The sequence below is a fragment of the Aphidius gifuensis genome, linkage group LG2 (assembly GCF_014905175.1).
Source record: "Aphidius gifuensis isolate YNYX2018 linkage group LG2, ASM1490517v1, whole genome shotgun sequence".
NCBI lineage: Eukaryota > Metazoa > Arthropoda > Insecta > Hymenoptera > Braconidae > Aphidius > Aphidius gifuensis.
This window is the reverse complement of record NC_057789.1, coordinates 3,243,841-3,271,457: the sequence shown is the minus strand read 5'-3', so window position 1 is coordinate 3,271,457 and position 27,617 is coordinate 3,243,841. Positions and strand designations below refer to the sequence as shown.

Sequence of the window (27,617 nt, the reverse complement as noted above, 5' to 3'; positions counted from 1 at the left end):
GATCAATCAAAAACTAACCAAAAAGTTGTAAACACACATAATTTATCAATATACAAAAAAATAATATTTTTCATTTGAATAAAATGTAACTGTTAATAAAAATAATTTAATTATTAAATCTACAAATTTTAATAATCAAAGAATCTTTAAGTTTCACAAACAAAGCGTCATAAAATTATTTAGGTATTTTTTTTTTTTTTTTATGCCGACTAATTTTGGAAGTTGTTGCCGGGTTGAGTTTTTTTTTTTTTTTTTTTTATTTAAATACGCAGTATTTAAATTTCAACGATTTGTAAACAAAGTGTAAATAGAAAAAATTAATTTCAGATAATTAATTGTTGTGTTAATTAAGTTTGTTTATTAATAAAATTTGTTGTATTTTCTTTTTGTTTCTTTAGAATTTAAAACAAGTTATAAACTTGTGAAGCTGACAGTTTATGGAGAACTGTAATTTTCATTTGTTTGTTGTCATGTTTATCAATTGTTGATTGAATTAACAATAATAAAAAATGGCTACAATAGAGCAAGTTTTAATAAAATACTGGCAAATTATAAAAAAAGCTTCCAGCAGTAAATCAGAAAAATGTGGTGCCCTAACCTATTTCAGAAGGTAAAAAAAAATATATATAAAATTCTATCAAATAAATTCAACAAGTTATCATGTAACATAAGGCATGGTTTTTTAAAAATATTTTTTATTAGTTCTCCAGGTATATTTGCGTTGGAACAAATGTTAAAACCACTACAAGCAATGGAGGTTTGTCTAGTAGCCCTGGATCTAACTTCCAGTGATGATAAAGAATTGAGTTTAGAAGCACGTCAAACTTTTATTTGTCTTATTGCTGATGAGACAGATGTTCCATTGAGTCTTTACAAAGTTGGCCAACATTTACCCAGAGACAAACGTTTGAAATTTTTCACATTTTTGGAAAGTTTGGATATAAATCTGTTGGTAAAATTTTCTGATAATGATACAACAATAAAATTCGTAAATGACTGTATGCAAAATGTTAATTCAAAAAAAATGGAATGGTTATCACCATTATCATGTACTGAAAATATAAATTTACTAACTGAAGCTGAACAAAAATATTCAACAAATACAGATGATATTGAGTACCAATTGGTATTTAAATCAATACAATTACTTCAAAGATTATATGCTAATGCATTAACATCTACAAAAAATTATGTTACTAAGTATCATGTATTTTTATTTGATAAAATAATATTATTAGCATACATGGGTTTTGCCCAACAACGTAAATTAGCACTTGAATTATTATCAACAGCATTAAAAACAAATCTTGTAGCATACATGCAAGTAAGTTCACCAAAATTATGGCTAATATATAAAGATGATTTATCAAAAATGTATTGTCCAAGAATGGATTTATTAATTAAATCAAAAGAATATGATTGGGCAACACAATGGTCATTAAGTGTACAAATATTAGGTATTGATTTACATCGTGGTGGTGCTGGATTAATAAATCCTCTATTGGGAATTGAAGAAAAAGCATTTAAATCATCTGATAATAGAATTCGTAAACAAGCATTTTTATGTTGGAAAATATTAATGGATAATTTTGCCTTAAATCCAACTGAATTATCATCAAATAGACGTATTAAATTATTATGTATTCCATTAACAGCAAAGAATAGTAAAATTGAATCACTTGCATTGGTTAAACTTGAAACATGGTGGCATTTAATAATAAAATTAGATCCAAAATCAGCTGAATTTTTACAACAAGTATTAAATGGTTTTTTAGAATTTTGTTTTGGACCACTTGGTGATACACCATTGTTATCAACACAAATTGATAGTAGTGGTATTATTGCATCACCAGGTAAACGTTTTCATAAAACACGTGTACTTGCTGTTGATGCATTATTACAATTATTAGTACGTAGAAAAAAAGATCGTGAATTAATAACATTATCATTAAAAGAAAGACTACCAGATGCAATAACAAATGTAGTATTTAAATCAATATATAAAAGATTATTTCATAGTGTTGGTGAAGCATTATTATTAATAACAAATTTAACTGATGATGATTTAAAAAATCGTGATAAATTATGTAATATATTGTGGTCAAATCTTGTTGAATACATTGAAGAATCAAATGACGATGAACGTATACCAATGTTTAAAGAATTAATAATTGTTATCAGTGAAATAACAAATCACATTAATGATTCAATCATAATGAGTAATTTAATTATCAATACAATTATACCAGAACTTGCTGATTTACCACATAATCAATTTACATGTAATGATGATACATTAATAACATTGGCTAAAAAATTATTAAATCCATCAGTATTAAAAAAAATTGAACTTCGACATCTTGATTCAATTAAAACAATAATTCATCGTGGTTTAAAAACACTAAGTACTCATACAAAAATACTTGAATTTATTGATTCAGTTATATCAGCAATTGAAATTGATTGTCATGATAATTTTTATTCAATTATTATTGAAGTATGGCGTATATTTGCTGGTATATTAATTAAATATATTAATGACGATAATAATATTAATCAAGGCAATGATACTAATCATAATTTTTCAACAATATTTAAAATAATACATTTTCCATTTACTTGTTCATTTTGGCGTGATATAACACCTGCACCACAACAAGCAAAAATGATTATATCATTGTGGATTAAGCTGTATAAATTATTTGACATGAAAGCACATGCAATTTTGACAGTTAAACCAAATGAAATACTTGATACATTGACAAATACAATTAATAAATATTGTTTAAAAGAAAAAAAATGTTATCGTTTTGTTGCATATTGTTTAGAAACAATTATCAGTACAATTGATTATAAAGTATTATTTACAAATAATCAAGTACCATCAATGATACATATACTACGTGATACAACAAGAGAAACATTAATGGGACCAGAGGGTGAATTGTCATTAAAAGCATTGTCATTAGTGCTCATGTCAACTTATAGCCTTGCTGATTATAATAAAACACTTGATTATTTAGAAGCTGTTAAATCAACAATTGAATATATGCTAAAAATTGAAGTACGCGATGATAATATTGAAAAAGAAATAATTAATACTTGGGATACAGTTGTTATTATTATAAAAGGTCATGCAAAATATTTAACAAGTTATTTTATAGCAGTATATCATGATACATTTTTAGCAGCATATTGTCATAAAAGTGTAGAAATAGTTGCTAATATAATGTCATTAAATGAGTCAATTGATTTAAAACAAGATGTTAAAAAAGCATTATTAGATATTGTAAAAGAAGCAGAAGCAATATTTCTTAATCAAAATTTAATAACTGATAATAAAAAAAAACAAATGATTAATGATCCTCGAAAATTACAAAAACCAATTAAAATTGTTGGTAGTTATATTGGACGTGAACGTGTTGGTAATACAAAATCACCAACGACAGTTACTAAACTTGTATCAATGAAAAAAGACAATAATGAATTTAAAAAAATTGTCAGTAATATACCAATTGATAATGAATCACAAGATTATGTTGTTATTAATAATGCTATTAATGTTGATGTTAATTGTTTGACTGAACATCAAAAAGAAAATTTTAAAAGAAGAAGAGATGATATACCAGCATTGTATAATGATTTATCACAATCACAGTCACATGATACACAAGATTTAAAAGAATGGTTTAATGAAAAGAGAAAAAAAGCTACTGAAAATGATGATAATGATAATAATAATAAAAAACAAAAAACATCATTCATTGATAAACAAAATGAGTCAAGTCCAATGGATGAAGAAACAATTGTAAAATCAATTGACTCAACTGCTATTAAAGAAAATACCAGTGATAATTTATCAGATTCTATTGCTAAAAAATTAGATTTTGAATCACGTGATGAATATCCAAATGACAATGAACATATTGATGATAAACAAAATGAAATGGTATCTAAAAAACGTGATAAATTATTAACACGTGGTAGAGGACGTGGTAGATCAATAAAACCAAGAGAACCAACTGATACTGATAATAAAAATTTAAAACGTAAAGCATCATCTGACAATGAATCTGATAATCCAATTGATAATAAAAAACGTAAACGTTCATCACCTGATACAAGTTTAAATAGTGAAACATATGTAACAAGTGATTCAGATAGTAATTCTTCAAATGAAAGTGAAAATCAATCATCTGGCAGTCAAGAAACAACAAAAAGTGGTAAAAAAAATTTACCAGAACAAACAAAACGTGAACTTTTGCGTTTACGTATTAATATGGTAAGCGATAGTTATTTACCAGGTCGTCGTAGATCAAAATTGACTGATGAAATTGATAATAAACAAAATAAAATACGTAAAGATGAAGAAAGTCAAGAATTAACAAAATATCGAAGAAAGAAAAATTCAAAAATACAATCTGATAATATAAAAACTGAAGAAACAAGTCCATCAGGAAAAAGAAAAAAAAGCAATAATGATAATGATAAATTAAACAGTAGTTTTGATGATGCATCTGATAAATCAAGTAGTTTAGATCCAAATGAAGAACAACAAGAACAAATTGGTGAATTAATAAATAATGAAAAAATATCAACAGTAAATAAACCTGATACTAGTGATCATGAAGAAGTTGTTGAAAGTTCACAAGATACATTACCAACAAGATCACCAAAACGTATTGAAAAAAGATTATCAAGATTAAATTCACCATCATCACGTTCATCAAATGTTCCAGTAACATCAACACCAATTGTAAGTAAAACAATACCATTGATCAATGAAAATAATCAATCAACAAGTAATTTAATTCCTAAAAAATCACCGGAAAAATTAAAACAACCAACAACTGCAATAACAACATCACCAAAAAGTAGTAAAATATTCATTAAAAAACGACCAACATTACCACCACCATCACAACGAAGAACTACTCAAATAATGGATATGTTAAAAGGAATGAATAATGATGCTAATAATGACGATAAACCATCAGATGAATTTACAAATGTAGCTGAATTTGTAGCTAATAAAAAAACAAATAATAATGAATTAAATTTTGGTTCACCAGTAGCAAAAAAAGATCGTCATGTTAATTTAAATACACCTGATAAAATAAATAGTCCAAGTGGAAGTCGTCAAGAAAAAATATTCAATAATATGAAAATAAGTGAAATTAAAAATACTGGATCATCAATACTTTTTAGTAATTTAAAAAATAATGGTGAAAAAATATCACCAAAACTAGAAAGAACATATAAAATAAATGATAATGAATATAAAGATAAAGGTATTGATGATAATACATCAATGCAAAATAATGAACTTGAAATATTAGAATGGTCTTCTGCAAATCCACCTTCATTAACAGCATCACCAAGTGTTAGTATTCTTAAACGACAGGTATCATTGATTGAATCATCATCATCAACAACAACTGATAATGATACATCATTTAATGGTAAAAAACGTGTTAGTTTTGCTGATCCACCAGTATCAAAACAAATGGGTTATCGTGTATTATCATCACCATTAAGAGCATTTCCAGTTACTAGAAGATTTGTAGTACTTGGTAAAAACGATACTCCTTTTCAAATTAAACCATTAAAATTAAGAAATAAAATACAAATTGATAATAATAATAGTTGTAAAATAGATGAAAATACAACAATTGATACAACTGATCTTAGTCCAATTGAAAATGTAACAGACATGGAAATAAGTTCTGAAAATGAATATTTAACAAAAATTGGAAATGAATTGGAGGATGCTGCTAATATGGATTTAGAATCTGATAGTGATGAAAGTCCTGATGATTCACCATCAACAAATGATAAATTAGATACTGGTTCTAAATCACAAAATATTTTATTATCTAAAAATAATAATACAGATAATTCAATGGATAATTTGGATAATCAACAAAATACAAAACAAAAAACAAAAGACACATTGGCAAGTAGTTTTGATTTAAATTGTCATGATTCATTAACTGGTAAATTTAAACAAAGTATGGATTTATTTGATCCAAATTATGATTTAACAAATAAAAATAAAATTAATAAAACTGTTTTAAAAACATCAACACCATCAACACTACTTAAAAGTTCAATATCAAATAGTTCAGTACTTGATGCTGCAGATGATATTGCTGTTGGTAAAATGTTACATGAACGAGCATTAAAAAAAGGTCTACAACAATCATCATCACCATCACCATCACCATCATCATCAACAACATCAGATGATAATATTGAAATTCAAAATGTCAAACGTTCAAATTCAACAACAGAAACAACAGTTCCAATAATTCCAATAACTAAAAAAATTACTGTGGTTACAACAATTCCAGCAACACCTGTTACTGATAAATCTTCAATAAATGAATCATTAAAATTAAGCCCAATAAATATTTCACAATCACAAGATAAATCAACTGGCAAAACAAATCCAATATATTCAAATTTAATAAATTGTCAAGAACCAATATCTAAAATTACTGATGAATTTCCACCTACACTTTGGAGAAGTAGATTTATAAAATATTTAACATATAAAAAAATAATAAAAGTTGGTGATCTTGCTAAAAGACCTGAAAATGAAATACTTAATATATCTATAATACAAGGACAAAATACAGTTGATTATGTTAAACGTACTCTTGATGAATATTATAAAAAAAATACTACTAAAAATAATAAATTACAAACTAAAGAAATTACACAATCACCAGCTGAAAAAGAAGGAATTATTGAAGATGTTGAATCAACAATTGAACCAATAACTCAAGAAAAAATTGATTCAAGTTGTGATATATCAACACCAAATACAACAATTGATAATTCAATGAGTAATAAAAATTCACAAAAACATGTTGATAGTCAATTGTCTGATGAATATGGATCAATGATTATTGATTCATCAATTGAAACACCAAAACGTGTTGTGACTGATATAAGTGAGTTGTTAAAATTACCAAAAATTAAAGTTATTGATACAGTATCACCAACAAGCCAATCAAAACAAAATTCTTCACAACCACTTATATTTAAAGAACTTGATTTAGATGTTATTGTACAACATGTCGTTAAAAAATGTAGTATTGAACAAATATTTGGACATCTTAAAAGTAAAATGAATAATATGACAAAAGAAGAAAAATTAAATGAAATAATGAAAATATTTAATATTAATATTGCTGATGATGAAAAATTTAAAAATTTATTACAAATAAATAATCTTCATCAGGTACTTATTGAAATTCAAAAATTATTTTCTACAGAAAAAAATTTTATAACTGAAGTATTAACAACTTATAAAAAACAAGTAACATCAGATATTTGTTTACAAACAATTAATGCAAATATATTGAAAGAAGCAATTTGTAAATCTTGCACATCATCAGAGCTATTAAAATTATTAACAACAGTATTGAATAATGAAAAAAAAAATGGTATTAGAGTACCAGTTGATAAAGATTTAACAATTGAACCAATCATTGATAAACTATCAATTGATTCAATAACAAAAACAATTGATAATAATAATCAAATGGATCCTAGTACTGTTGCTGATAAAATACAAAAAAATTCTCCAAATGTTGCTATTAAATTATTCAATAATATGGTTAAACCAGAAACAATTGATGATACATTGACAAAAAGTAATATGAGTGAAGATGAGTTACTAGCTATTTTTAAATCAATATCTAAAAAATTAAGTACTGATACTCTTCTTGCTGGCTTTACTGATGTTGTCAAACAAAAAATGAAATAATCTGTATTAAAACAAAAATCATTTAGCTTAAAAGTAAGAATAATTTTTCATTAAAATTAATTATTAAAAAAAAAACAATAATAATAATTATTATTAATAATAGAAATAATATAAAAAAGCAAAAAATGCTTTCTATTGTTTATAATTATTCTTAATAAATTTTTGAATTTAATATAGCTATTATTTTCATTGTTAAGGTAAAATCATTTTATCATTCATTAAAACATTTTTTTTTTTCTTTTTGTTTCTACTTAATTGTATATAATAATAATAATCAATTATTAAAAGAAAAATAAAAAGTAAAATTTATCTAAATGCCACTAAAAAAAATCAAAACAATTAGAATTTTTAATTGGATAAATATGTATGCACTTGTAATGTTATCTATATTGATAATAAAACTATTTTATACAATATATAATTTTGAAAATTAATTTATTATTTAAATAATATATTTATTTGTTTATATTTTCATTGAGATCGTTTATAATATTATTTAATTTACATTTCAATGGCCATTGAGTTACAGTCAATAGACTGGTGACAATATTTTGACTTTGATGTTTGTTTTTATCATCATTCACACATAAATTTATTTAATATATTTAAAATATTACAAAATTTAATTTATAATATTTATAATATATTTAATTTTCATATTGGAATTTTAATGTTGAGTAATATTTAGATTCGATAGTGCTTAAATTCTCAATAAATAATAATCCATTGGTTCCGGTTTTTTTTTTTTTTTTTTGATTTACTTTCTTTTTCATTTAAATGTAATCATGCTTGTGAAAGAGTTCCTTGAAAAAAAAAAATACATAATAATCATAACAAAAAACTAACCATCATCGTTTTTTTAAAAAAAGTGTATTTTCTTCTTTTTATTTTCAGCTTCATGTGCTACTTTTTTTTATCACGAGAATTTTTTTTTGTGATGATTTTATATAACGTTGATGATTATGTATTTCAAGATCAATTGAGACAATATATCTAAAGTTAAATAATAAATAAAATATTGTTAATAAACATAATTAAGCTTTAAATAATTATTTAATTTCATTGATAAATTAATTTTCTTTTTAATTATTTTACATGACGATAATATTTGATGTAATTATTATTAATAAAAACGAATAATTATTTACTTGTATTGACAATATTGACGCAATAATTTTAAGATACGTGGGGATATGTATCCTTACACTTTCTCTCGTTGGACAGATCAGAGAAAGTCGTGGCTATCAGTTACTATTCAAATAATGACGACTTAATCGTAAATCCCGCAAAATTAATAAAAAGTAAATAAATTAAAAAATGGATAATATAAATTTAATAATAGTTTACTTTATATTTTTTAAAAAACTATTTTATAAATAGCAGTTATATATTATTATTATTTTTTTTTGTTATCTTTTAATTTTTATTTTCATAAATAAATGAGTAACTGTAGAATATACATTTTTTTATCGTTTACAATTCGTCATACTGATAATATTATGAGCTGAGTCTATCGTTCGATCCACGTGTGTTAAAAAAAATAATAATAATGAATAACAATAAATTCAATGCATGATAAATTGATGGCATTGTAGCACACAAACATTTTATCGGACGTACCGCAAGTCAGGCCTGTGACACCCCATAGTGTCCCCCGTGGTGGCTCATTGCGGATTATGGCCTTCATGACCGTCCGTAGACATTTTTTTCGACTCGTTTCGTCTAGCTTTGACGAAAAAACTAGTATAGACGAAACTAGTCAAATAATAAAAATGAATACGGACGGTCATGGTAGCCAGAATGCACTCTAAGTCACGTCCCTCGCCACGGGCCTAAATTACAATGTTTTCATTTTATCGAGAAAAAAAAAATTTAGAAAAAGTGAAAATACATGTGTTCAACCAGCTTCTAGAGAAAAAAAAAATGTTGAATATTATCTTGATTCTATAGACATTATTTTTCATGATTTTTTTTTTTTTTTTTTTTTGCAATATTCTAATATTGTTATTTTCTCAAACATGATGTCATTGATAAAATTTAAAACCTAGTTGTTCCCTTGATTTGAAAAATTATTATTTTTTTTAAATATTATATTTAACTTCCTAGAAATAAAATTATAAACTTGTGTATGAATAAATTATATAATTTTAAATGTACAGGTGTAAAAAAAAAAATGTTTTTAAATCAATATAAATTTGTAAATTTATTTAATTTATGTTCAAACAGGAATAAAAAAAATAAGTAAAAATATAAATAAGATTTTTTTTTTTTTATTGCTTGCAAAATAGAGTGGAGAAAAAAAATTTATTACTATTCATCAAGCATAAGAGTCATGATTTTAGATGATTTTTTTCAGTGATTTTGTTATATCATCATCATAACTGAAAAGGGATACTCATTGACATGAAAAAAAAAGACAATTTAATTGAAAGTGGTATAACCAAAAGTTCATTGTATCCACCTTTATTTTTGTTTTTTTCATTCTAAATTAAAATATTCATTTTACTTTGACATTTAACAATGTGTCCATCAACTTTTACTTATCGAAATATTATTATAAAAATTGATTATTTATTATTTTCATCATGTATTTTTTTCATTATATTTTATGTTAAATATTTTTTCAATTAAAATTTAATTTATTTATGGTTAATCACGGTATAATAAAATATAAGAAACAAGGTTACTATGTATAATTTAAAATTTATTTTGATGAGATAGTTGCAGGTGTAAAGATTGCCCGACCATATCAGTGGACCCAAGTCATTGTTCTACATAGGAGAGTGAACATTTCAAGCGGTACTTGAAATAACAGCTTGAATTTTATATCAGCAAATTAATTTTCACAATTTATCCAAATTATTATTGTTATTTGAATAAATTGTGAAAATATTTATTTTTTTTTTCTTTGTATTTAAACAATGAAATTTTACTTGAACGAAAAAGACAAAAAATATTTATTAAATTTTTTTTATTAATAAATATAATGCCATTTAAATTTTATAAATAAATTAAATTTTTTATTGTTTACAAACTGTTTGACTAAGTTAAAACAAAAAAATTGTGGAAATAAATTTTTTTCTTTGTTTAATCAAATAGTATTTAAACAATGTAATTTTATTTATTTAAAAAAAAAAAAATATAACTAAATTGGTTTATTAATTAATATTTTAAAAATTAAATTTTTAATAAATTACAATTTTTTATTATTTAAAAACTGACTAGATAAAATTAAAAAAATATTTACTAGAAACAGGATATATTATCTAAAAATAAATATAATAATTTTAAAATAAATCATAATTGAAGTAATTGTACTGTCACGAGGAAGAGTTGTTAAAAGTATACTTGAATATTTGCAGAGGCGTTATTGTTCATTTGTAGGAAGCAACAAATAATTATTTTAAAAAATCATTGTTATATGTGTGGTACACAATTTATTGTTTGAGACTAAATAAATATTTACAACTCTGCAAATTGTACAAAAGGATAGTTTACAAGATGAGTTTAATAATTTATATTTTTAAATTATTTTTCTATATATACGTATTCGTATTTTAAATAATAATCATTTGTCAAAATAGACTTTTTGAAATAACTATCTGGATTTTGTTGAAATTTTTTTCTTATCGGTTACAGTAATAATATTATCAAGTGAAAAAAAAATAATCACGACCCAGGTCAACGCTCATCACATTACCCTTTAAATTGGAGCAGCAATGTTTCAAGGTTACTATTATTTATTAATTTTTTTTCCTAAACAATCATTTAATATGCGAAAATTAAATTTAAAATTAATTATAATTATAGCAATTATTTTTCACAGTGTTCATGAATATATAGCACAAAATTATAAAACAATGAATCTTCAAAATTTGTATTAATAAGTTTCTTCATAAAAAAAATTTCAAAGCAATAATAAACATTGATGATTCAATGATTAATTTTATAGTGTAAAATAAAGTGCGACACAATGAATTTTTTGATTAAATTATATCTCAAAGACTTGTGTTTATTTTTTAATATCTCAATGTATTAATGACAAATGTATTTGCATAAATAACTATAGATAAATATCGACATTGTGTTTACAAGATTAGCTTCCGTAGTCTAATCCATCATCATTTTTTATTATGATTATTATTTATTAAATTTTTAATCAATGCATAGTTAAACGTATATTTTTTTTTTAACTTGTAAACATTGAGACATTTAATATAATAAAATGTATAAATAAAAAAAAATATTTATAAACATATTTATATGATGATATATATTTTTTGTTTTTTGTAGATATTATTTTGTTATAAATTTATTTTTTTTTACATGTAGTTATTAAATTTTGAATATCAATTAACGACAAATCATTTAAATTAATTCATATTTGAAACAGGAAATATGATTCAAAGACACACATCGGAATGATAGAACTTTTTTTATTTTTTTATTTTTTTCTAACATTATAAAAAATACAATTATTATAATTTTATAGATTATTATTAATTTATTTTTTTGTTGTTGTTTTTACACAATTTTTGATTGATCAATTTTTTTGGATTGATGGTAATTTGCGTGTTGAATAATCTAAATATAGAAATTATTTTATACAGGGAAGGATGTCTCAAACTGAATAAGTGTTATCTCCATTTATATAGTTAATAAAATAAATTCCCCTTTGAAAATTATTTTTCTCCAACAATATCACGAGTTATCACATTCAATTTAACAATCAAAATTATCTAAAAAAAGATTTTTTTGTTTATTATTATAAATTCCCTGGTGAAAATGATTTCTCCAAATTTTCTCCGATTTTTAAAAATCGGAGTAATTCGGAAAGAAACGGAGAAAAGCAGAGAAATTCGTAGAAAATCGAAAAAATATCGGAGAAAAATGAAAAAATATCCGAGACATCATTTTCACCAGGGTTATAGTTATTGTTTAATTTTTTTTTTAAATAAACATACAAATAGTATAATTGCGATGCAATAAAAAAAAATAATATTAAACAATAAATGAATTGAAAAATAAATAAACTTTGAAAAAAAACAATAGTATAATCATTTTTTAAATTAATTGAATGATAACCGTTTAATTTTTTATTTTAAATTCATTACGTCATTGTTCAATACTTGCATTATATATTGTTATTTATTTTTTTTATCTTTCAAGTATTGTTTAAACATTTAAGAATTAAAAAAATGTTAATTAATAAATAAATAATTCAAGTTCATCAATTGTTCTGGGTATATATTCAATTGTTTTTTTAATTACAAAATAAGTAATAATAATAAGCACAGTAGATTTTTTTTTTAATTAATAAATCATAAAACATAAATAATTAAAAAACCAATAGATAAATAAATAAATATATAAATAAATAAACAAATAAATGAATAAATATTTTTCTAAAAAATATTAACATTTAAATTGCAATTTTAATTATTCAATATTTAATAGAAAAAAATAATGTCATTGATATAGAAAAAATATAAAACCTTAAAAATTATTTAAAATATTTTAGCCTTGACATTCATATTACAACCTGTTGATCTTTGTTATAACAGATTTTCTTGTACAATTTTTCTTTCCCAGTTTTTTCATCTATTATTTTCACATCCCCTATTGATAAATGACAATTAATCTAAACCGTAACAAAATTGTCTCTCCTTCTTGCTGTTAACCACGAGCGAATCGACTGGAAAGTAGCAGACTTACAACGGGCCATCTCTATGAAAGCAATAATATTGTTTACGCTTACAGTACAACTCCACACGTTATTCGCTACGGTTCGATTGAATATACATGAAAAAAAAAAAAATAAAAATCTTTCTCTCTCTCTCGATACCAACATTCAAAAAAATACGTACAATCTCCATCTAATTCAAATATTACTAGGAAAAAAAAGACATATATACACTAATATAAAAACGAACTTTTCCGAAGTATTGCGGAAAATATCGAGTGTCTGTTGAGCGGCGCATTTGTAACCCAAAGATCGAGACTTGGACTGAATGAAGACTAAAAATTTTCAGTTCAGTTCTCGATGGTCCAACGACCTGTTCTCTCTAAATAAATATCAAACGAAAATTTAGACATGACAGATGTGAAAAAAAACTTATAATGTATTAGAAAATATTCGCTAGAAATAAAAGTGCTAAATTTTTTTTTTACAATTATTGTTCAAACAAAAGTTTTTTTTAATTTTAAATCTTTAAAAATTTTTTTATTATAATTATTTGTGAATTTGTGACTTTGTGAATTTTGTGAAAGTTTAAAGTTATATTTTTAAAAAATGTCTATAAGAAGATCCAAGGTAAATTCTTTAAATTATTTATTAAATACATATATTTTTTTTTTGTGTATTAATAATAATAAAATATTGCATGAAAATTCACGCAATTTTATAAGCCGGAAGTTAAAAGTAAATTGTCACTGGCTCACTTGTTAAGTAATTTTTAAATCAGACGACATATATATATGTATACAAAACAAGTAGAGAGGAAGTAACCGTCTGGGTCTCAGGTAGTTTATTCATTGAATTTTTATCATGACAAAAGATGAAAAATAACAATCGATGAAAATTTTCTGTGCTACCGGGAAAGGTTGTTTTTTATTTTTTTGATTTTTTAAAAGATCCGACAACTGTATACCTGGTCACGTTTTAATAGCATTCCGGCAAGTTGAATGAACAATAAAAAAAAGAAGCAATAAAAAAAAAATAAAATAAAACCCCATAAAAGTGAAATTACGAAAGGTGCATTTTATCAATAATTGTTTTGATAAATATTTTAAATAATGATCTTTTTGGTTCAATTTTTCTTATTATATTTTTATATTTAACTTGATGCACATGTACTTTTACTTTCTCTAATTGCTTTTTTTTTTTTAAACTACTAATTTATTTTTCTTTCTCAATAAAACAATATAAAAAAAATATTATATAATTTTCATATGTAATATTATTGTGATTGAATTATTTCAGTTTTTCGTTTTAATAAATTATTTTTTTTTTTTTTATGTGTATCATTTTAAATTGACATACAAAATTATTATGCCGCAATTGTAAATCAGGCGTGCAACAAAACGTGAAAGCATAAGTAAATCCGTGACGGTAAACAAAAAGATTTTCCCTTTCAATATACATATTTACTCAAATATATTTAAATGGCTTTTTATTTTTTTTTTCTTAACCTTGACATGTCTCTGTCTAGCGATAAGATTATTTCCGAGAATTTAGCTGGATGGTTTCTAAAAGATAACAAAAAAAATAGTTTTTCTTTTTTCTTTGATAAATGGTTTTTATTTGGAAGAAAATAGTAGAAAAAATTTTAAAAATTAAAAATATTATTGCAACCCTGCTGAAAATATTTCTCCGAATTTTTTCGAATTTCTCCGTAATTATTACTAATTTCTCCGCGGTTACTCCGAAATTCTCCGCGATTACTCCGAATTTCTCCCAAATTGACCCATGAAAGAAAAAACACAGACTAATTATACGGATTAAATGTGGAAAATATAAAAACCTGAATGTTTTTTTTTTCTTAGCCATTTTAGAAAAAAAAATTGCAGTTTTTAAAAAAAAAAAAAAATACACTTAATTAACTAGATTTTCGTGGTTGACTAGTGTTCAAGGCCGATTACTGTGTGAAAGTCCAATATTGCAGAATTTCAAAGAGACTTTAGTTGAATAAATTAATTATAAAAATAATTTTTTTTTCTATACTGATAATTATAAATAAACTACATATATGTTAAATAATTTTTTACTTTTATTTTATTTTATTTTTTTGTTATAAATGTGTAATTGCTATTTTCTCTAATGCGTAATGTACAAGTATAAAAGTCGGCGATGACCCGGTATCAAGATAACCTGTTTTGAAAAAAAAAATTTCTTAGATTATGCCATAATCTGTTCAGTTACTATAACTGTGCACCATTGAATTAAATTTATATTTGTACATCCAATTTGGGGTGTAACTGATTTGCTGAACTACTTGTTAAATATTTATTTATTTATTTATTATTTTGTTTATAAATAATAGAGTTACAAAAATTTTTTTATAAATTTTTTATGATTTTTCTTTTTGCAATTGATAGTTGACACATTACATGTGATTATTTTGTCAAGTTAAATTTACGAAATAAAAAAAATAATAACAATTGTATTCATTGCTTCAATGTTTGCAAGAGTATATGTGACGTTATGCAATAAACAGAGGGTCTTTTAAATTTAAATAGGTGAAAACGTTTGAGTCTTGAATGAAAATATAATTTATTAATATGTTCATAATACATTATATATATATATATATACATATAAGGCAACGGGAGGGGTAACTGATTTATTTTTTTATAAATTAAAGCTTTTTATAAATTGTCTCGAGCCACAAAAAAAAATCATTTTTAAATCCAACAGATTCATCATCTAGGATATAAAAAAAAAGTCATTTGATATTTTTTTTTATCTGTCATTCTACTCTTCTTTACAAAGAAAGCTTGAATTATGTTTTTTAAAAATTTCATTCATATTTTACCTTTTTCGTAGAGAATTTAAACGATCTACGAATTCAACAGTCTATTGAGAGAAAAAATAAAGATTTATATTCTATTTAACGGTTTAATCTAATCACATAAAATGAGACTGTTATAGAGACATTGTGAATGTTGCAATTGAGTCCTCGATCTTACAGTTTCACCTTATGATAATTGTTATAATAAAGAAAAAAATTGATATATAATAATTTATTAGAAAAAAATATTGATCAATTCATATCGTACTAACATGAATAAAAAAACTAAATAAATAAATGTCCCAAGGATGCTTAAATTTTTTTCTTTTACTTGAAAGTTCATTTAATTAAACTACTTGCATTAATAATTTATATATTTTTTTTTAATGACAATAATTATTAAATACTAAAATACATTTTAAACATTTTTTTATGAAAAAAAAAATTGTTATCGTTTAATCTTTCAATATATTATCCTAAAATTATATTTAAATTTATTATTAAAGATTATAAAATATATAGATCAAATTTACATGCAAAAAAAGAAAATATAAAAATGAATTTTGCAGTTTAATTAAATTCTACATAATTGCTGATAGTTTTATTAATGATAATGAAAAGTTTTTTTTTTATAATTTCAATGGATTCAAAATGATGCCATGACTGTATTTATCAAGAACGAATAAGAGTTATTTGTATTTTTATTTTTATTTTCTATATCAATACAAGGTTGTCCAGGTTTAAGTTGATACTATTGCCATAAAATTTTATGTGTGAATAAATTTATATGTGCTCATACAATCATCGTATGCAATCTAATCTCTTGATAAAAATTAACTAATAACAAGTGTTATAAATGAAATGGTTTAAATAACAATAATTAATAAATAGTAAATATAATAAAGATTTTATTTAAATGGAATTTTTTTCAAATTAACAAACAGTCATTTGATATCTGATAAATTTGATAAACAATAATTCAACACTTGAATGTATCAAAATACACATTCAAACATAAAGAACAATGAACTTGACTGTGGATTTATTATTACAATTAACTGGTGAATGTTATTTTCACTTAATTTAATAATAAATTTTAATTTAAAAGAAACACGGAAGCTATGCTTTATATTAATCACTATTTATTATAAAAACAAGGAAAATAAAAAATCATAATATAAAATTATTATTGTTATAATAATAATACAATTGAATATTTCGTATTTGTAATATGATTATTTATTTTTTTTATATATTATGAAACTCGTTGAAAGGTAAAGAGTTATTTACGTATTGAATAAAAATATTTATTTGAAAGGAAAAAAAAAATTCTTCGATATTTTTCCGTTTCTCTCCGATCTTTTTCGGTTTTTGTCTGATATTCTCCGATTTTCTCTGCATTACTCCGACTTCCTACGAATTTCTACCTATTACTCCGCTTAATTCCGATTTTCTCCGCATATTGATGAATAATGGATTGATGAAGATTAGAGGAAAACAAAAAATCATTTCTTCCGAATTATTTCCGATTACCTCCGAATTGTTCCGATTTTTGAGAATCAGAGAAAATCGGAGAAATCCTTTTCATCAGGGTACTTTAAAAAAAAATCTAATTTTAAAAAACGGAAATGTTAATTACGAGAATTTTGATTAGATTAAATTTTTAAATGCTAGAAATAATTATTTTACGTATAATTTATTTTCAATTCAAGTATAAATTGTTATACTTAAAAAATACAAAAAAAAAAAAAAAATCTCATTTTAGTAAGCAAAAATGTTTTTAAAAATTTTTTTGCACGTGTTAAATCATGTTTTTTAATTTACATTTCGGAGTTAACTTGTCACATGATATTTTTTTCATAAACACTAAGTGAATCTCATTTAAAAATAAGACCTTCAATTGTCAAAATTAATATAATCGAGACAAAAAAAAAAAAAAAAAGAATCAATTTATAATTTGACAGTATAATTCTATGCTTTTAAAATCAAAAACGTTTTAAAAATTATTTCTGATAGACTTTTAATTTCCGGTTTATAAAATTGTTGTGAATTTTTTATGCAATAATTAATCAATAATCATATAATAATAAAACTAAAATTAAGAAGGAAATTATTAATATATAAAATTAATATAAAATTTATAAAAAAATATAATTAGCCAGATGACAAGCCTGTGTGTGTTATTCAATCAGTAAACCTTCTGTAGGCCACTGTATGAACAAGACAACTCAGTTGATTACCCAATAATGTTAAATAACTTTCTCTGTATAACTTTCAACTGGTTTCTTTCTCTTATTCTACACTTTTAAGTTGTAAAAATAATATATAAATAAAATACCAAAAAAAAAAAAAAATGATGATTAAATAAAATATTTTAAATCTCTAAACTATACATTTTTGTATGTCTACTTATACGGAATAATTATGGAGACACATATTTCTACTATACAGATAAAATACCTCAAAAAATTTTTAATATATTTTACCGGTTTATATCCATTTTATTTTTCTTTTTACACAGAAACGTATATTAATTTTTTTTTTTTTGTATTAATATTGAAGAGACAAAGTGATAAATTAACGATTAAATATAATCAATAAAAATTATTAAATATGCATTCACTTGTTTTGCGCAATTTCATATACAATTTGATTATAATATTCAAAATTTTTTTTTGCTTTTAATATATTGTACATTTATTTTTAATAATTATACTGAGAAATTATTCTCTGACATAATATTGAGGTCTGAATGTGATGATAATTTGTTACTATTTTTCATGCTAATTTGTTTAAATATATATCAATAAAAATATAAACTATTTAATTAAAAGAATAAAAGAATTATTAAATTGGCTTGAATTATATTTTTTTATTTGACAATTTGACAAATAAGATTACTGATGTTTAAGTAGTTTTTTAATTTTATTTACTTCTTCCGCATAATTACATTTTATCTTGTATTTATATCGTAATTGTGAAAAAAAACATAAATAAATGAAAAAAAAATTTTATATACAATTTAGGTCATTGCAATTTGTCTTGTAATTAGTTGTGGTCTGATACACGTATGTGTTTATCATTCACTTTTCTAGATAGCGTGTAGCATCTTCGAGGACCAAGATAAACCTTGAACTTTTTATTTATTTATAATTTTTTTATTAATATTCTTCACTTTTATTTTTTTTGTTTAAACCAGCGTTGCGGCGGCCGCAAGCTTTCTTTTTAATTTTTTGTTATTTTTTTATTTATAACACATTAACAACTTTATTATTTATAACAATCCAATTAAATATTATAGTGAATCATTCGAAGGTTATGGGCATTAATATTTTTTGAGAGATAAAATTATTTACTCCGCTTTATTACAATTTTCTTCGCATATTGATGAATAAAAATTTCGAAGAAAAATTGGAGGAAAAAAAAATCATTTTTTCCAATTATCTCCGATTACCTCCGACTTGGACAGATTTTCAAAAATCGGAGAAAATCGAAGAAAATTGGAGAAATCATTTTTATCAGGGTTTTTTAAAAAAAAATCTCATTTCAAAAAGCGGAAATCTGATGACAGATAAAAAAAAATATTAAATGGCTTTTTTTTTTATCTCCTAGATGATGAATCTATTGGATTTGAAAATGATTTTTTTTTGTGGCTCGAGACAATTTTTCAAGAGCTTTAATATTTACCAAATTATCTTCGGATTGTATCACTCTCTTTTTAAAGATTTTAAGTTGAAATTTTTGAATTTCAGAAGAGGATACGTTGGGATTTCGTTGACGCCCTACTTTGTCGGATATTTTACCAAATTGGATTATGGGTCGGTAAACGACCAGGATATTTTATCATCGTCCCAGCATTGTTGGCTTTAACATGCATGACTGGCTATCAAAAATTGGAATATGAAAATGATCCTGAGTATTTATTTTCTCCCATTGATGGACCAAGTAAATACGAACGAGCTGTTGTCGAAGAACATTTCAAAGTAAATTACAGCAGCTATTTCAGTATTGAACGAATCACACGACCTGGTATGTACAAATATCCTTTTCTTTTTTTTTTATTAAATAAATAATCCATGAAAAAAATAAAAAAGACCAATTTATTAATAAAGTTATGTTATTAATCAACAGGAAGATTTGGACACATCATTATTGTATCAAAAGATCAAGATGAAAATATTTTAAGGGGCGAAGTATTTAGAGAAATAAAAATACTTGATGACATGATTACGAATGCAACATTTGAATATGATAGTCAATCATTTACATTCAAAGATATTTGTGCTCGTTGGGAAAATAAATGTTCATCAAATAAAATTCTTGACCTTGATGAAATTTTAAAGTATGAATATATTTTTTTTTCAAATTACATATTAAACTTTTATAATTTTATTTAATTTATAATATTTTTTATTTACAGCAAACCAGATATATACGGTATAGAGTCAATAAACTTTCCAGTCATGTTTAGTCCAATTGACTTTAAGCCAATAATATTTCCAGTTCATTTTGGTGGTACTGAAGTATATGAAAATTCAACAATTGAATCAGTACCAGCTGTTCAACTTGCTTATTTTATTGCTGTTGATACAGAACGTCAAAAAACATTGTAAGTTACTTTATTATTATTTATCTAAAAAAAAAATAAACGAACAAGAATATATTAATAATATGATTAATATTTATTACAGGGGTTCAATTTGGGAAGATAAATTTCTTGAATTAATATCTAAAGTAGAAAAAGAAAATACTTTTAAACACATAAGTATTGCTCGATATGCATCAAAATCACTTGAACTTGAACTTGAAGAAAATACACAAACAATTAAACCATATTATGTTAGTACATTTTTATTAATGGGAGTATTTTCAATAATCACATGTATGATGACTGATTCAGTTAAAAGTAAACCATATCTTGGTCTTATTGGTAATATATCTGCTTCAACAGCAACAGTATCAGCATTTGGACTTTGTATGTATTGTGGAGTCAAATTTATTGGACTCAATTTGGCTGCACCTTTTCTCATGATAAGTAAGTTAATAATTAATTATATATTTTAATTCAGTAAAACATATTTATTTTCTCCGATATTCTTTCGTTTCCCTCCGATATTTTTCTGTTTTCCTCCGATGTTTCTCCGATTTTCTCCGCATTTTGTTGAATAAAAATTTCGAAGAAAAATCGGAGTAAAACAAAAATCTTTTTTTCCGATAAACTCCGACGTATTCCGATTTTTTCCAGTTTTCGTCCGCATTTTCTCCGATTTTCCTCGATTTTTTCCAAATTATTTCGATTTTTGAAAATCGGAGAAAATCGAAGAAAAACCGAAGAAAATCGGAGAAATCATTTTTACCGGAGAAGATCCAATAATAATAACTTTCAAGTTTGTATTGCTAAATTGAAGATAGATATTCTGCAATAATAAAAAAATTGATTGTTTTAAAAAAAAATAAAACTTAGTTAAATAAAAAAAAATTGTCAAAATTAATTTTTGTAACAAGTTTTTTTGTTATTGTTATTACTTTTATTGCAAAATAATATAATTGTGTATAGTTTAAAATCAAATGGAAAGTCGTGAAGTATATCATTGCAAGGTGGAACACAGAGGTCCCCATGAATGGTGATGAGACTTATACGGGTTGAATAAATTCGTGACGTGGTCTGTTTGTCTATAAAATAGCTGATAAACGACAAACATTGAATAATAATTTGAGATACCATTTTTGTAATAAATAAACTCATTTTTTATGCAATATTATTAACACACAAAGTTTAATCAAGGTCGTTTATATATTGAAAATAATTACTAGTATATTAATTTTATAATAAACAAAAATATATATTTTCATGAAAATAGATGATGATAAAAATCAATTTAATGGTTGATGATTATTGCAATAAAGGATATAATAAATATATGACTTGTTTTAATTTCGTAATCGTCAACAACATGGTTTATGTTCTGTAGACCCCAACGAATATTAAAACTGTCAAAGAAGGGTGAAATATGACGTTCATTGCATGTAGACATGTTGCTTTTTATTTATTGATTTAATTTTTTTCAAATAACAATATTGCATATCTATTTTAACGCTTCATGAATTTGTTAAATTCATGTGCTATCAATATCGATGCACCAATGACACATTCACTTTCTACATAAATTATAGTTTTTTTTTTCTTTTGCATTATACTTCCTTGTTCTAGGTTATCACTATAAATAATTTTAAAAATATAATATTAGAAACAAAGAGATTTATTTATTATTTTAAATTTTTAGTCTTCGAATTTTGTTTATATTTACGTAAACATTGCTATTGAAAAAAAAAAAAAAATTATATTTGAAAGTTGGAGTACATTAAATTGAATTCACTTGATTATTTTTGATTACGCAAAAAAAATGAATAAATAAACAAAATTGAGCTGTAGACGGGTTTAAAAAAAAGTCAGGTTTTTTTTTAAATAATATTTTTATGATGTATCTTTGATGAAAAGTAATCAAACCATTTTACTTTTCATGCCTTTTTCACTAAAATTACTCGAGCTAATCAGAGTAGAAATTTTTTTCTCTTCATTTTATCGTTAGTTAAATTGTTGATAATAAAAATATAATAATGTTTTTTTTGTTAATAAAGGTATTGGCATTGATGATACCTTTGTCATGTTGGCTGCTTGGCGTAAGACAAATGTAATGAATCCAGTACCAATAAGAATGGCTGAAACCCTCAGAGAAGCTGCAGTGTCAATATCAATAACATCACTTACAGATATGATATCTCTTTTTACTGGTATAATATCACCTTTCCCATCTGTACAAATATTCTGCATATACTCAGGTAAATAATCAACAAATTCATCGTCAATATATTTGCTAAAAAAAATTTTAAGTATTAATAAATTTTATTACGTTTTTCATCAGGTTTTGCAGTTGTCTTCACATTTATTTTTCACATTACTTTCTTCAGTGGTTTTCTAGCACTCAGTGGATATTGTGAAGAAAAAAATCTTCATAGTATCACTTTTTGCAAAGTTGAACCACTTTCCAAATCAAGTAAGTATTCTGAATGATGATTTTTCATTTTATTTTTATTTTATATATACAAACAAAAATACAACTTTCTCCTTTAATTTTTAAATTGTATTTGCATAAAATAAAAATATATAAATATATTTATTCAAAAATTCAAATAGCTATTTTTTATAATAATGAAACTTGAGACGTATTAGACAATTTACATAATTATGCTATATTATTATGATATATGAGTCATGTCAATTTTAGCATACTCAAACAATTGTTTGGAATGGAAATTTATTAATTACCATGTCAACATATTTTTTTATCATAAATATATTTTTTTTTTTTAATTTTATTTTTTGTATTGTCAAATTTAAATAACAATAATCATTAAAATATCATTAAAATAAAGCTAAACACGTAAGTCCGATTTTTTTTTTTTTAATATAAATTTGAAGATTATTTTTTATTTTACATACGAAATAGATTTTTATTTTTTTTGGTACTCGCGTTTCTTTGTCATTAATACAACGACATAAATAATTAAAATTTGTCAATAATATTTTTTACATAAAAAATTAAGTACTTGCATCAGATTGTAGCGGTAATTTGAAAACCGTACGAGTAATGTTCGTTAAATCACATATTTAATTACGCAAGAAAAATATTACTTTCTACTTGTTGACCTTAAAAAGATGCATCAATATATTCAAAAAAATGTTATAAAAATAACTTCAAAAATCATAAATAGACATTATTTATATTCAACTTATCAGATCAATTATCGTTAAAGACAATTCACTTGACTGACAATGATTAATTTATTTGATAATTAATTTTAATCACGTTTTTAAATCGAATGAAAATATTGAAGGATGTAAAAAATTTAAAAATATTACGAAATGAAAAATAAAGAATAATACTTTTTGTATTATTTTTCATTGTATAAACATGTCGTTCTCTTTTTGGTATTTTTTTTTTCTTTGCCTTCACTTTTGTACTTTGATCTTACTCATAAATTTATTATGACTATAAATTTTTTATAAATCGTGATTTGAATAAATACAAAAAAAATATATTTATTTATACTATTATAAAATTTTTAATATTGTATTATTTTTATTTTTCAGCTCATCGATCATTTCTTTATCGGTGGTTTTGTGCTGGTGGTACTGATCGTGAAAACCCTGAAAATCCAATTGACAATCCTAACAACACATGCATGAGTTGGTTTCGTGATACACTTGGAGATTTTCTCAATAATTCATTTGTCAAAACTTTGGTATTAGTTATATTTTCATTATACTTAAGTGGTGCAATTTATGGATTTGGACAACTCAAAGAAGGTCTTGATCGTCGCAAGTTATCAAAAGCTGATTCATACACAATTGAATTTTATGATCGTGAAGACAAATATTTTCACGAGTATCCCTACAGAATACAGGTATGACATATTTTTTTATTTTTTCATGAAATTCTTTTATATAAAATTATGAAGATAATTAGTATTCATGAACAAAAGAAACACTTAATTTTTTTAACCATATAAAATAATAGCTTTTTTGAAATAAATAATAAAAAGAATAAATTAATTCAGCTATCAATTAATTTCTCATTATAAGATGAATACTCTTGACGTTTATGAAAAGAAAAAAAAAAACTTACTTTCACTATTGAGAATAATAAAATTTAAATAAAATGTTTAAAAACCGTAAAAATTTTGACAAAAAAAATTATAAATAACGTAAAAAAATTAGACTATTAATTGTTGTATTATTAATTTTATAAATTGTATAAAAAAATTAATATAATATTGTAATAATTTTAAAAATTTATTTATTTCAGGTTGTAGTATCTGGACAATACGATTACAGTGATCCAGCAGTGCAAGATAAAGTAGAAAATTTATTAGTGAATTTAGAAAATACACAATGGATTGCTCGTGATCAAATTTACAGCACTAGTTGGTTACGTTCATTTACGAGTCAAGATGGATATGTAGCATATGATAATGAAGAAGATTTTATAAATGGTGTAAAATCTCATTATAATCAAACAGTTATTGATCATCCATTATCATTAGATATACATTATGATGAAAGTGGTAAACATATTATTGGCTCAAGATATTTAATTCAAGCAAGAAATGTAACTGGTACTGTTCAAGAAACAGCAATGCTCAATGAATTACGTCAAATATGTAAAAATTCTGGATTAAATGCAACTGTATTTCATCCTTATTTTATATTTTTCGATCAATTTGATTTGGTATTACCAACAAGCTATCAAAATATGATTTGGGGTGCAGTTACAATGATGGGTGTATCATTTTTTTTTATACCAAATTTATTGTGCAGTTTTTGGGTTGCATTTTGTATTATATCAATTGAACTTGGTGTTGTTGGTTATATGGCATTATGGAATGTTAACTTGGACAGTATATCAATGATTAATTTAGTAATGTGTCTCGGTTTTAGTGTTGATTTTACAGCTCATATATGTTATGCATATATGAGTTGTAAAAAAAAAAGACCAGATGAAAAACTTAAAGAAGCATTATACAGTCTTGGTCTACCAATTGTACAAGGAGCATTATCAACAATTTTTGGTCTTTTAGCTTTATTACTTGCTGGTACATATATATTTCTTGTTTTCTTTAAAATGGTATTTCTTGTTATTACTATTGGTGCAATACATGGATTAATAGTATTACCAGTATTATTAACAATATTTGGACCAGGTTCATGTACAAACCATGATAAAGTTGAAGAAAAAAAAGCTAAAAAAGATATTGAAGATAGTATATACTATGATTATGTTCATAAATTACCAAAATATGAGATACCACATCCAAAATTATTGAGTTATCAAAATTTTAAACTACAAGAAAGTCCAATAACAAGTATACAAGGTTTTGATGATAGTGATTATGGTATTGGTACAGGTGAAAATTCATCTGAAAATAGTTCACCTACAAATGGATCACCCAAAAGTTGCACAAGAATAAATCAAATTGAAAATGAAAAAAATAATAAAAATAATGATGGATGGAGACAATCAATATCTGTTATTCCACTTTCAGAATTTTCTGTTCGTGAAATACCACTTCCAGATTATCCAGTGACAGGAATTTACAATCAACCGAGAGCATTGAGAAGTTCACAACAATTAGGATATCCAGTTTATCCAATGACAAATGGTATTGCAAATGAAACAAGAGATTACAAACGTAGTAAATCACATAATAATTTAAATTTTCCAACCGGAAGATATTCTCTAGATTTAAAATTTGCATAAAAATAGATTTTTTTTTTAATTTATATATTTTATACATATTGTATAAAATTATTTAGATTATTCATTTATCGATTATTGCCAAATAATTTATTATTGACATTATTCATATCATTTTCACATCGACTTGATAAGATTTAGAAAATTACTTTTAAAATTTAATCAAGTTTGACAATAATAAATTAATAGTTTAATTGCTTTTTTGTTTTTTTATTTTTTTTGCTAAATTTTTTAAATGATTTGTAGTTTTTTTTTATTTTATTTTATTATACAATCAATGATTATTAATAGTGTACAAATATATTATCAAACTTTTTTTTTTCTTTTTCTTCATATATTAATAGGATAATTGATTGATTAGAATAAATTATAGATAACGAAAAAATGAATAAAATCAACGCATGCAGAATTCGTATGTGATTGTTTTATGCTGTAAAAATACAATGCTCAATAAGTTAAAATCAAAATGAATGATATATTTTTTGTAAAATTATTACTAGAAAAATTTTTAATTTTTTTTTATTGTAATTCGTTTTTTTGGAATTTATATTTTACAAAAGACAATGATGTCCATGTTCATCATTAGAATTGTATATTTTTTTTTTTTAATTATTAAATAGCTCAATGTAATTTTTTTTTATTTAAATTAATGTATTTTTAGTTACAAGTATTTTTTTTCGTCTTTTTTTTTGTTTATTTATTACATAACATTTTGATTTTTTCATTATCAAATAATTATATGAAATAATAATAATATTTCAATAAACTAAAATATATTAATTTTCTATTACTGGCATAGTAAATTTTCAAAATTTTTTTTTCTTACTTCAAAACATGGTTGTAATTATACTTTGAGTTTTTTTTTTTTTTTTAGCAAATAGTAATAAGTGTATTAATTTTTGTAAATATCGCTGATAAAATATATGTATAATCTAATTAATTGTCAAAATTTTATTGAGTTATTTTTTTGAATAAATAAAAGTATACATTATTTTAAGATTTTTCAAATTTTTA

At 23.4% G+C, this 27,617-nt stretch overlaps 2 protein-coding genes across 2 annotated transcripts; both read left to right on the top strand.

The window, feature by feature from the left end:
- The first annotated feature begins 110 nt into the window (after positions 1-110).
- On the top strand, positions 111-7,810 carry LOC122849377 (telomere-associated protein RIF1). Its single transcript, XM_044148071.1, has 4 exons — positions 111-183; positions 399-610; positions 703-7,219; positions 7,250-7,810. The coding sequence occupies exons 2-4, from the start codon at positions 510-512 to the stop codon at positions 7,775-7,777; spliced, it is 7,146 nt and encodes a 2,381-aa protein (XP_044004006.1). The 5' UTR covers positions 111-183; positions 399-509; the 3' UTR covers positions 7,778-7,810.
- Positions 7,811-13,535: 5,725 nt separating this feature from the next.
- On the top strand, positions 13,536-27,594 carry LOC122848355 (patched domain-containing protein 3-like). The gene is made up of 9 exons (XM_044146369.1): positions 13,536-14,090; positions 20,040-20,316; positions 20,419-20,629; positions 20,708-20,896; positions 20,979-21,322; positions 22,927-23,127; positions 23,211-23,342; positions 24,440-24,753; positions 25,155-27,594. The coding sequence occupies exons 1-9, from the start codon at positions 14,070-14,072 to the stop codon at positions 26,604-26,606; spliced, it is 3,141 nt and encodes a 1,046-aa protein (XP_044002304.1). The 5' UTR covers positions 13,536-14,069; the 3' UTR covers positions 26,607-27,594.
- The last annotated feature ends 23 nt before the right edge of the window (positions 27,595-27,617 follow it).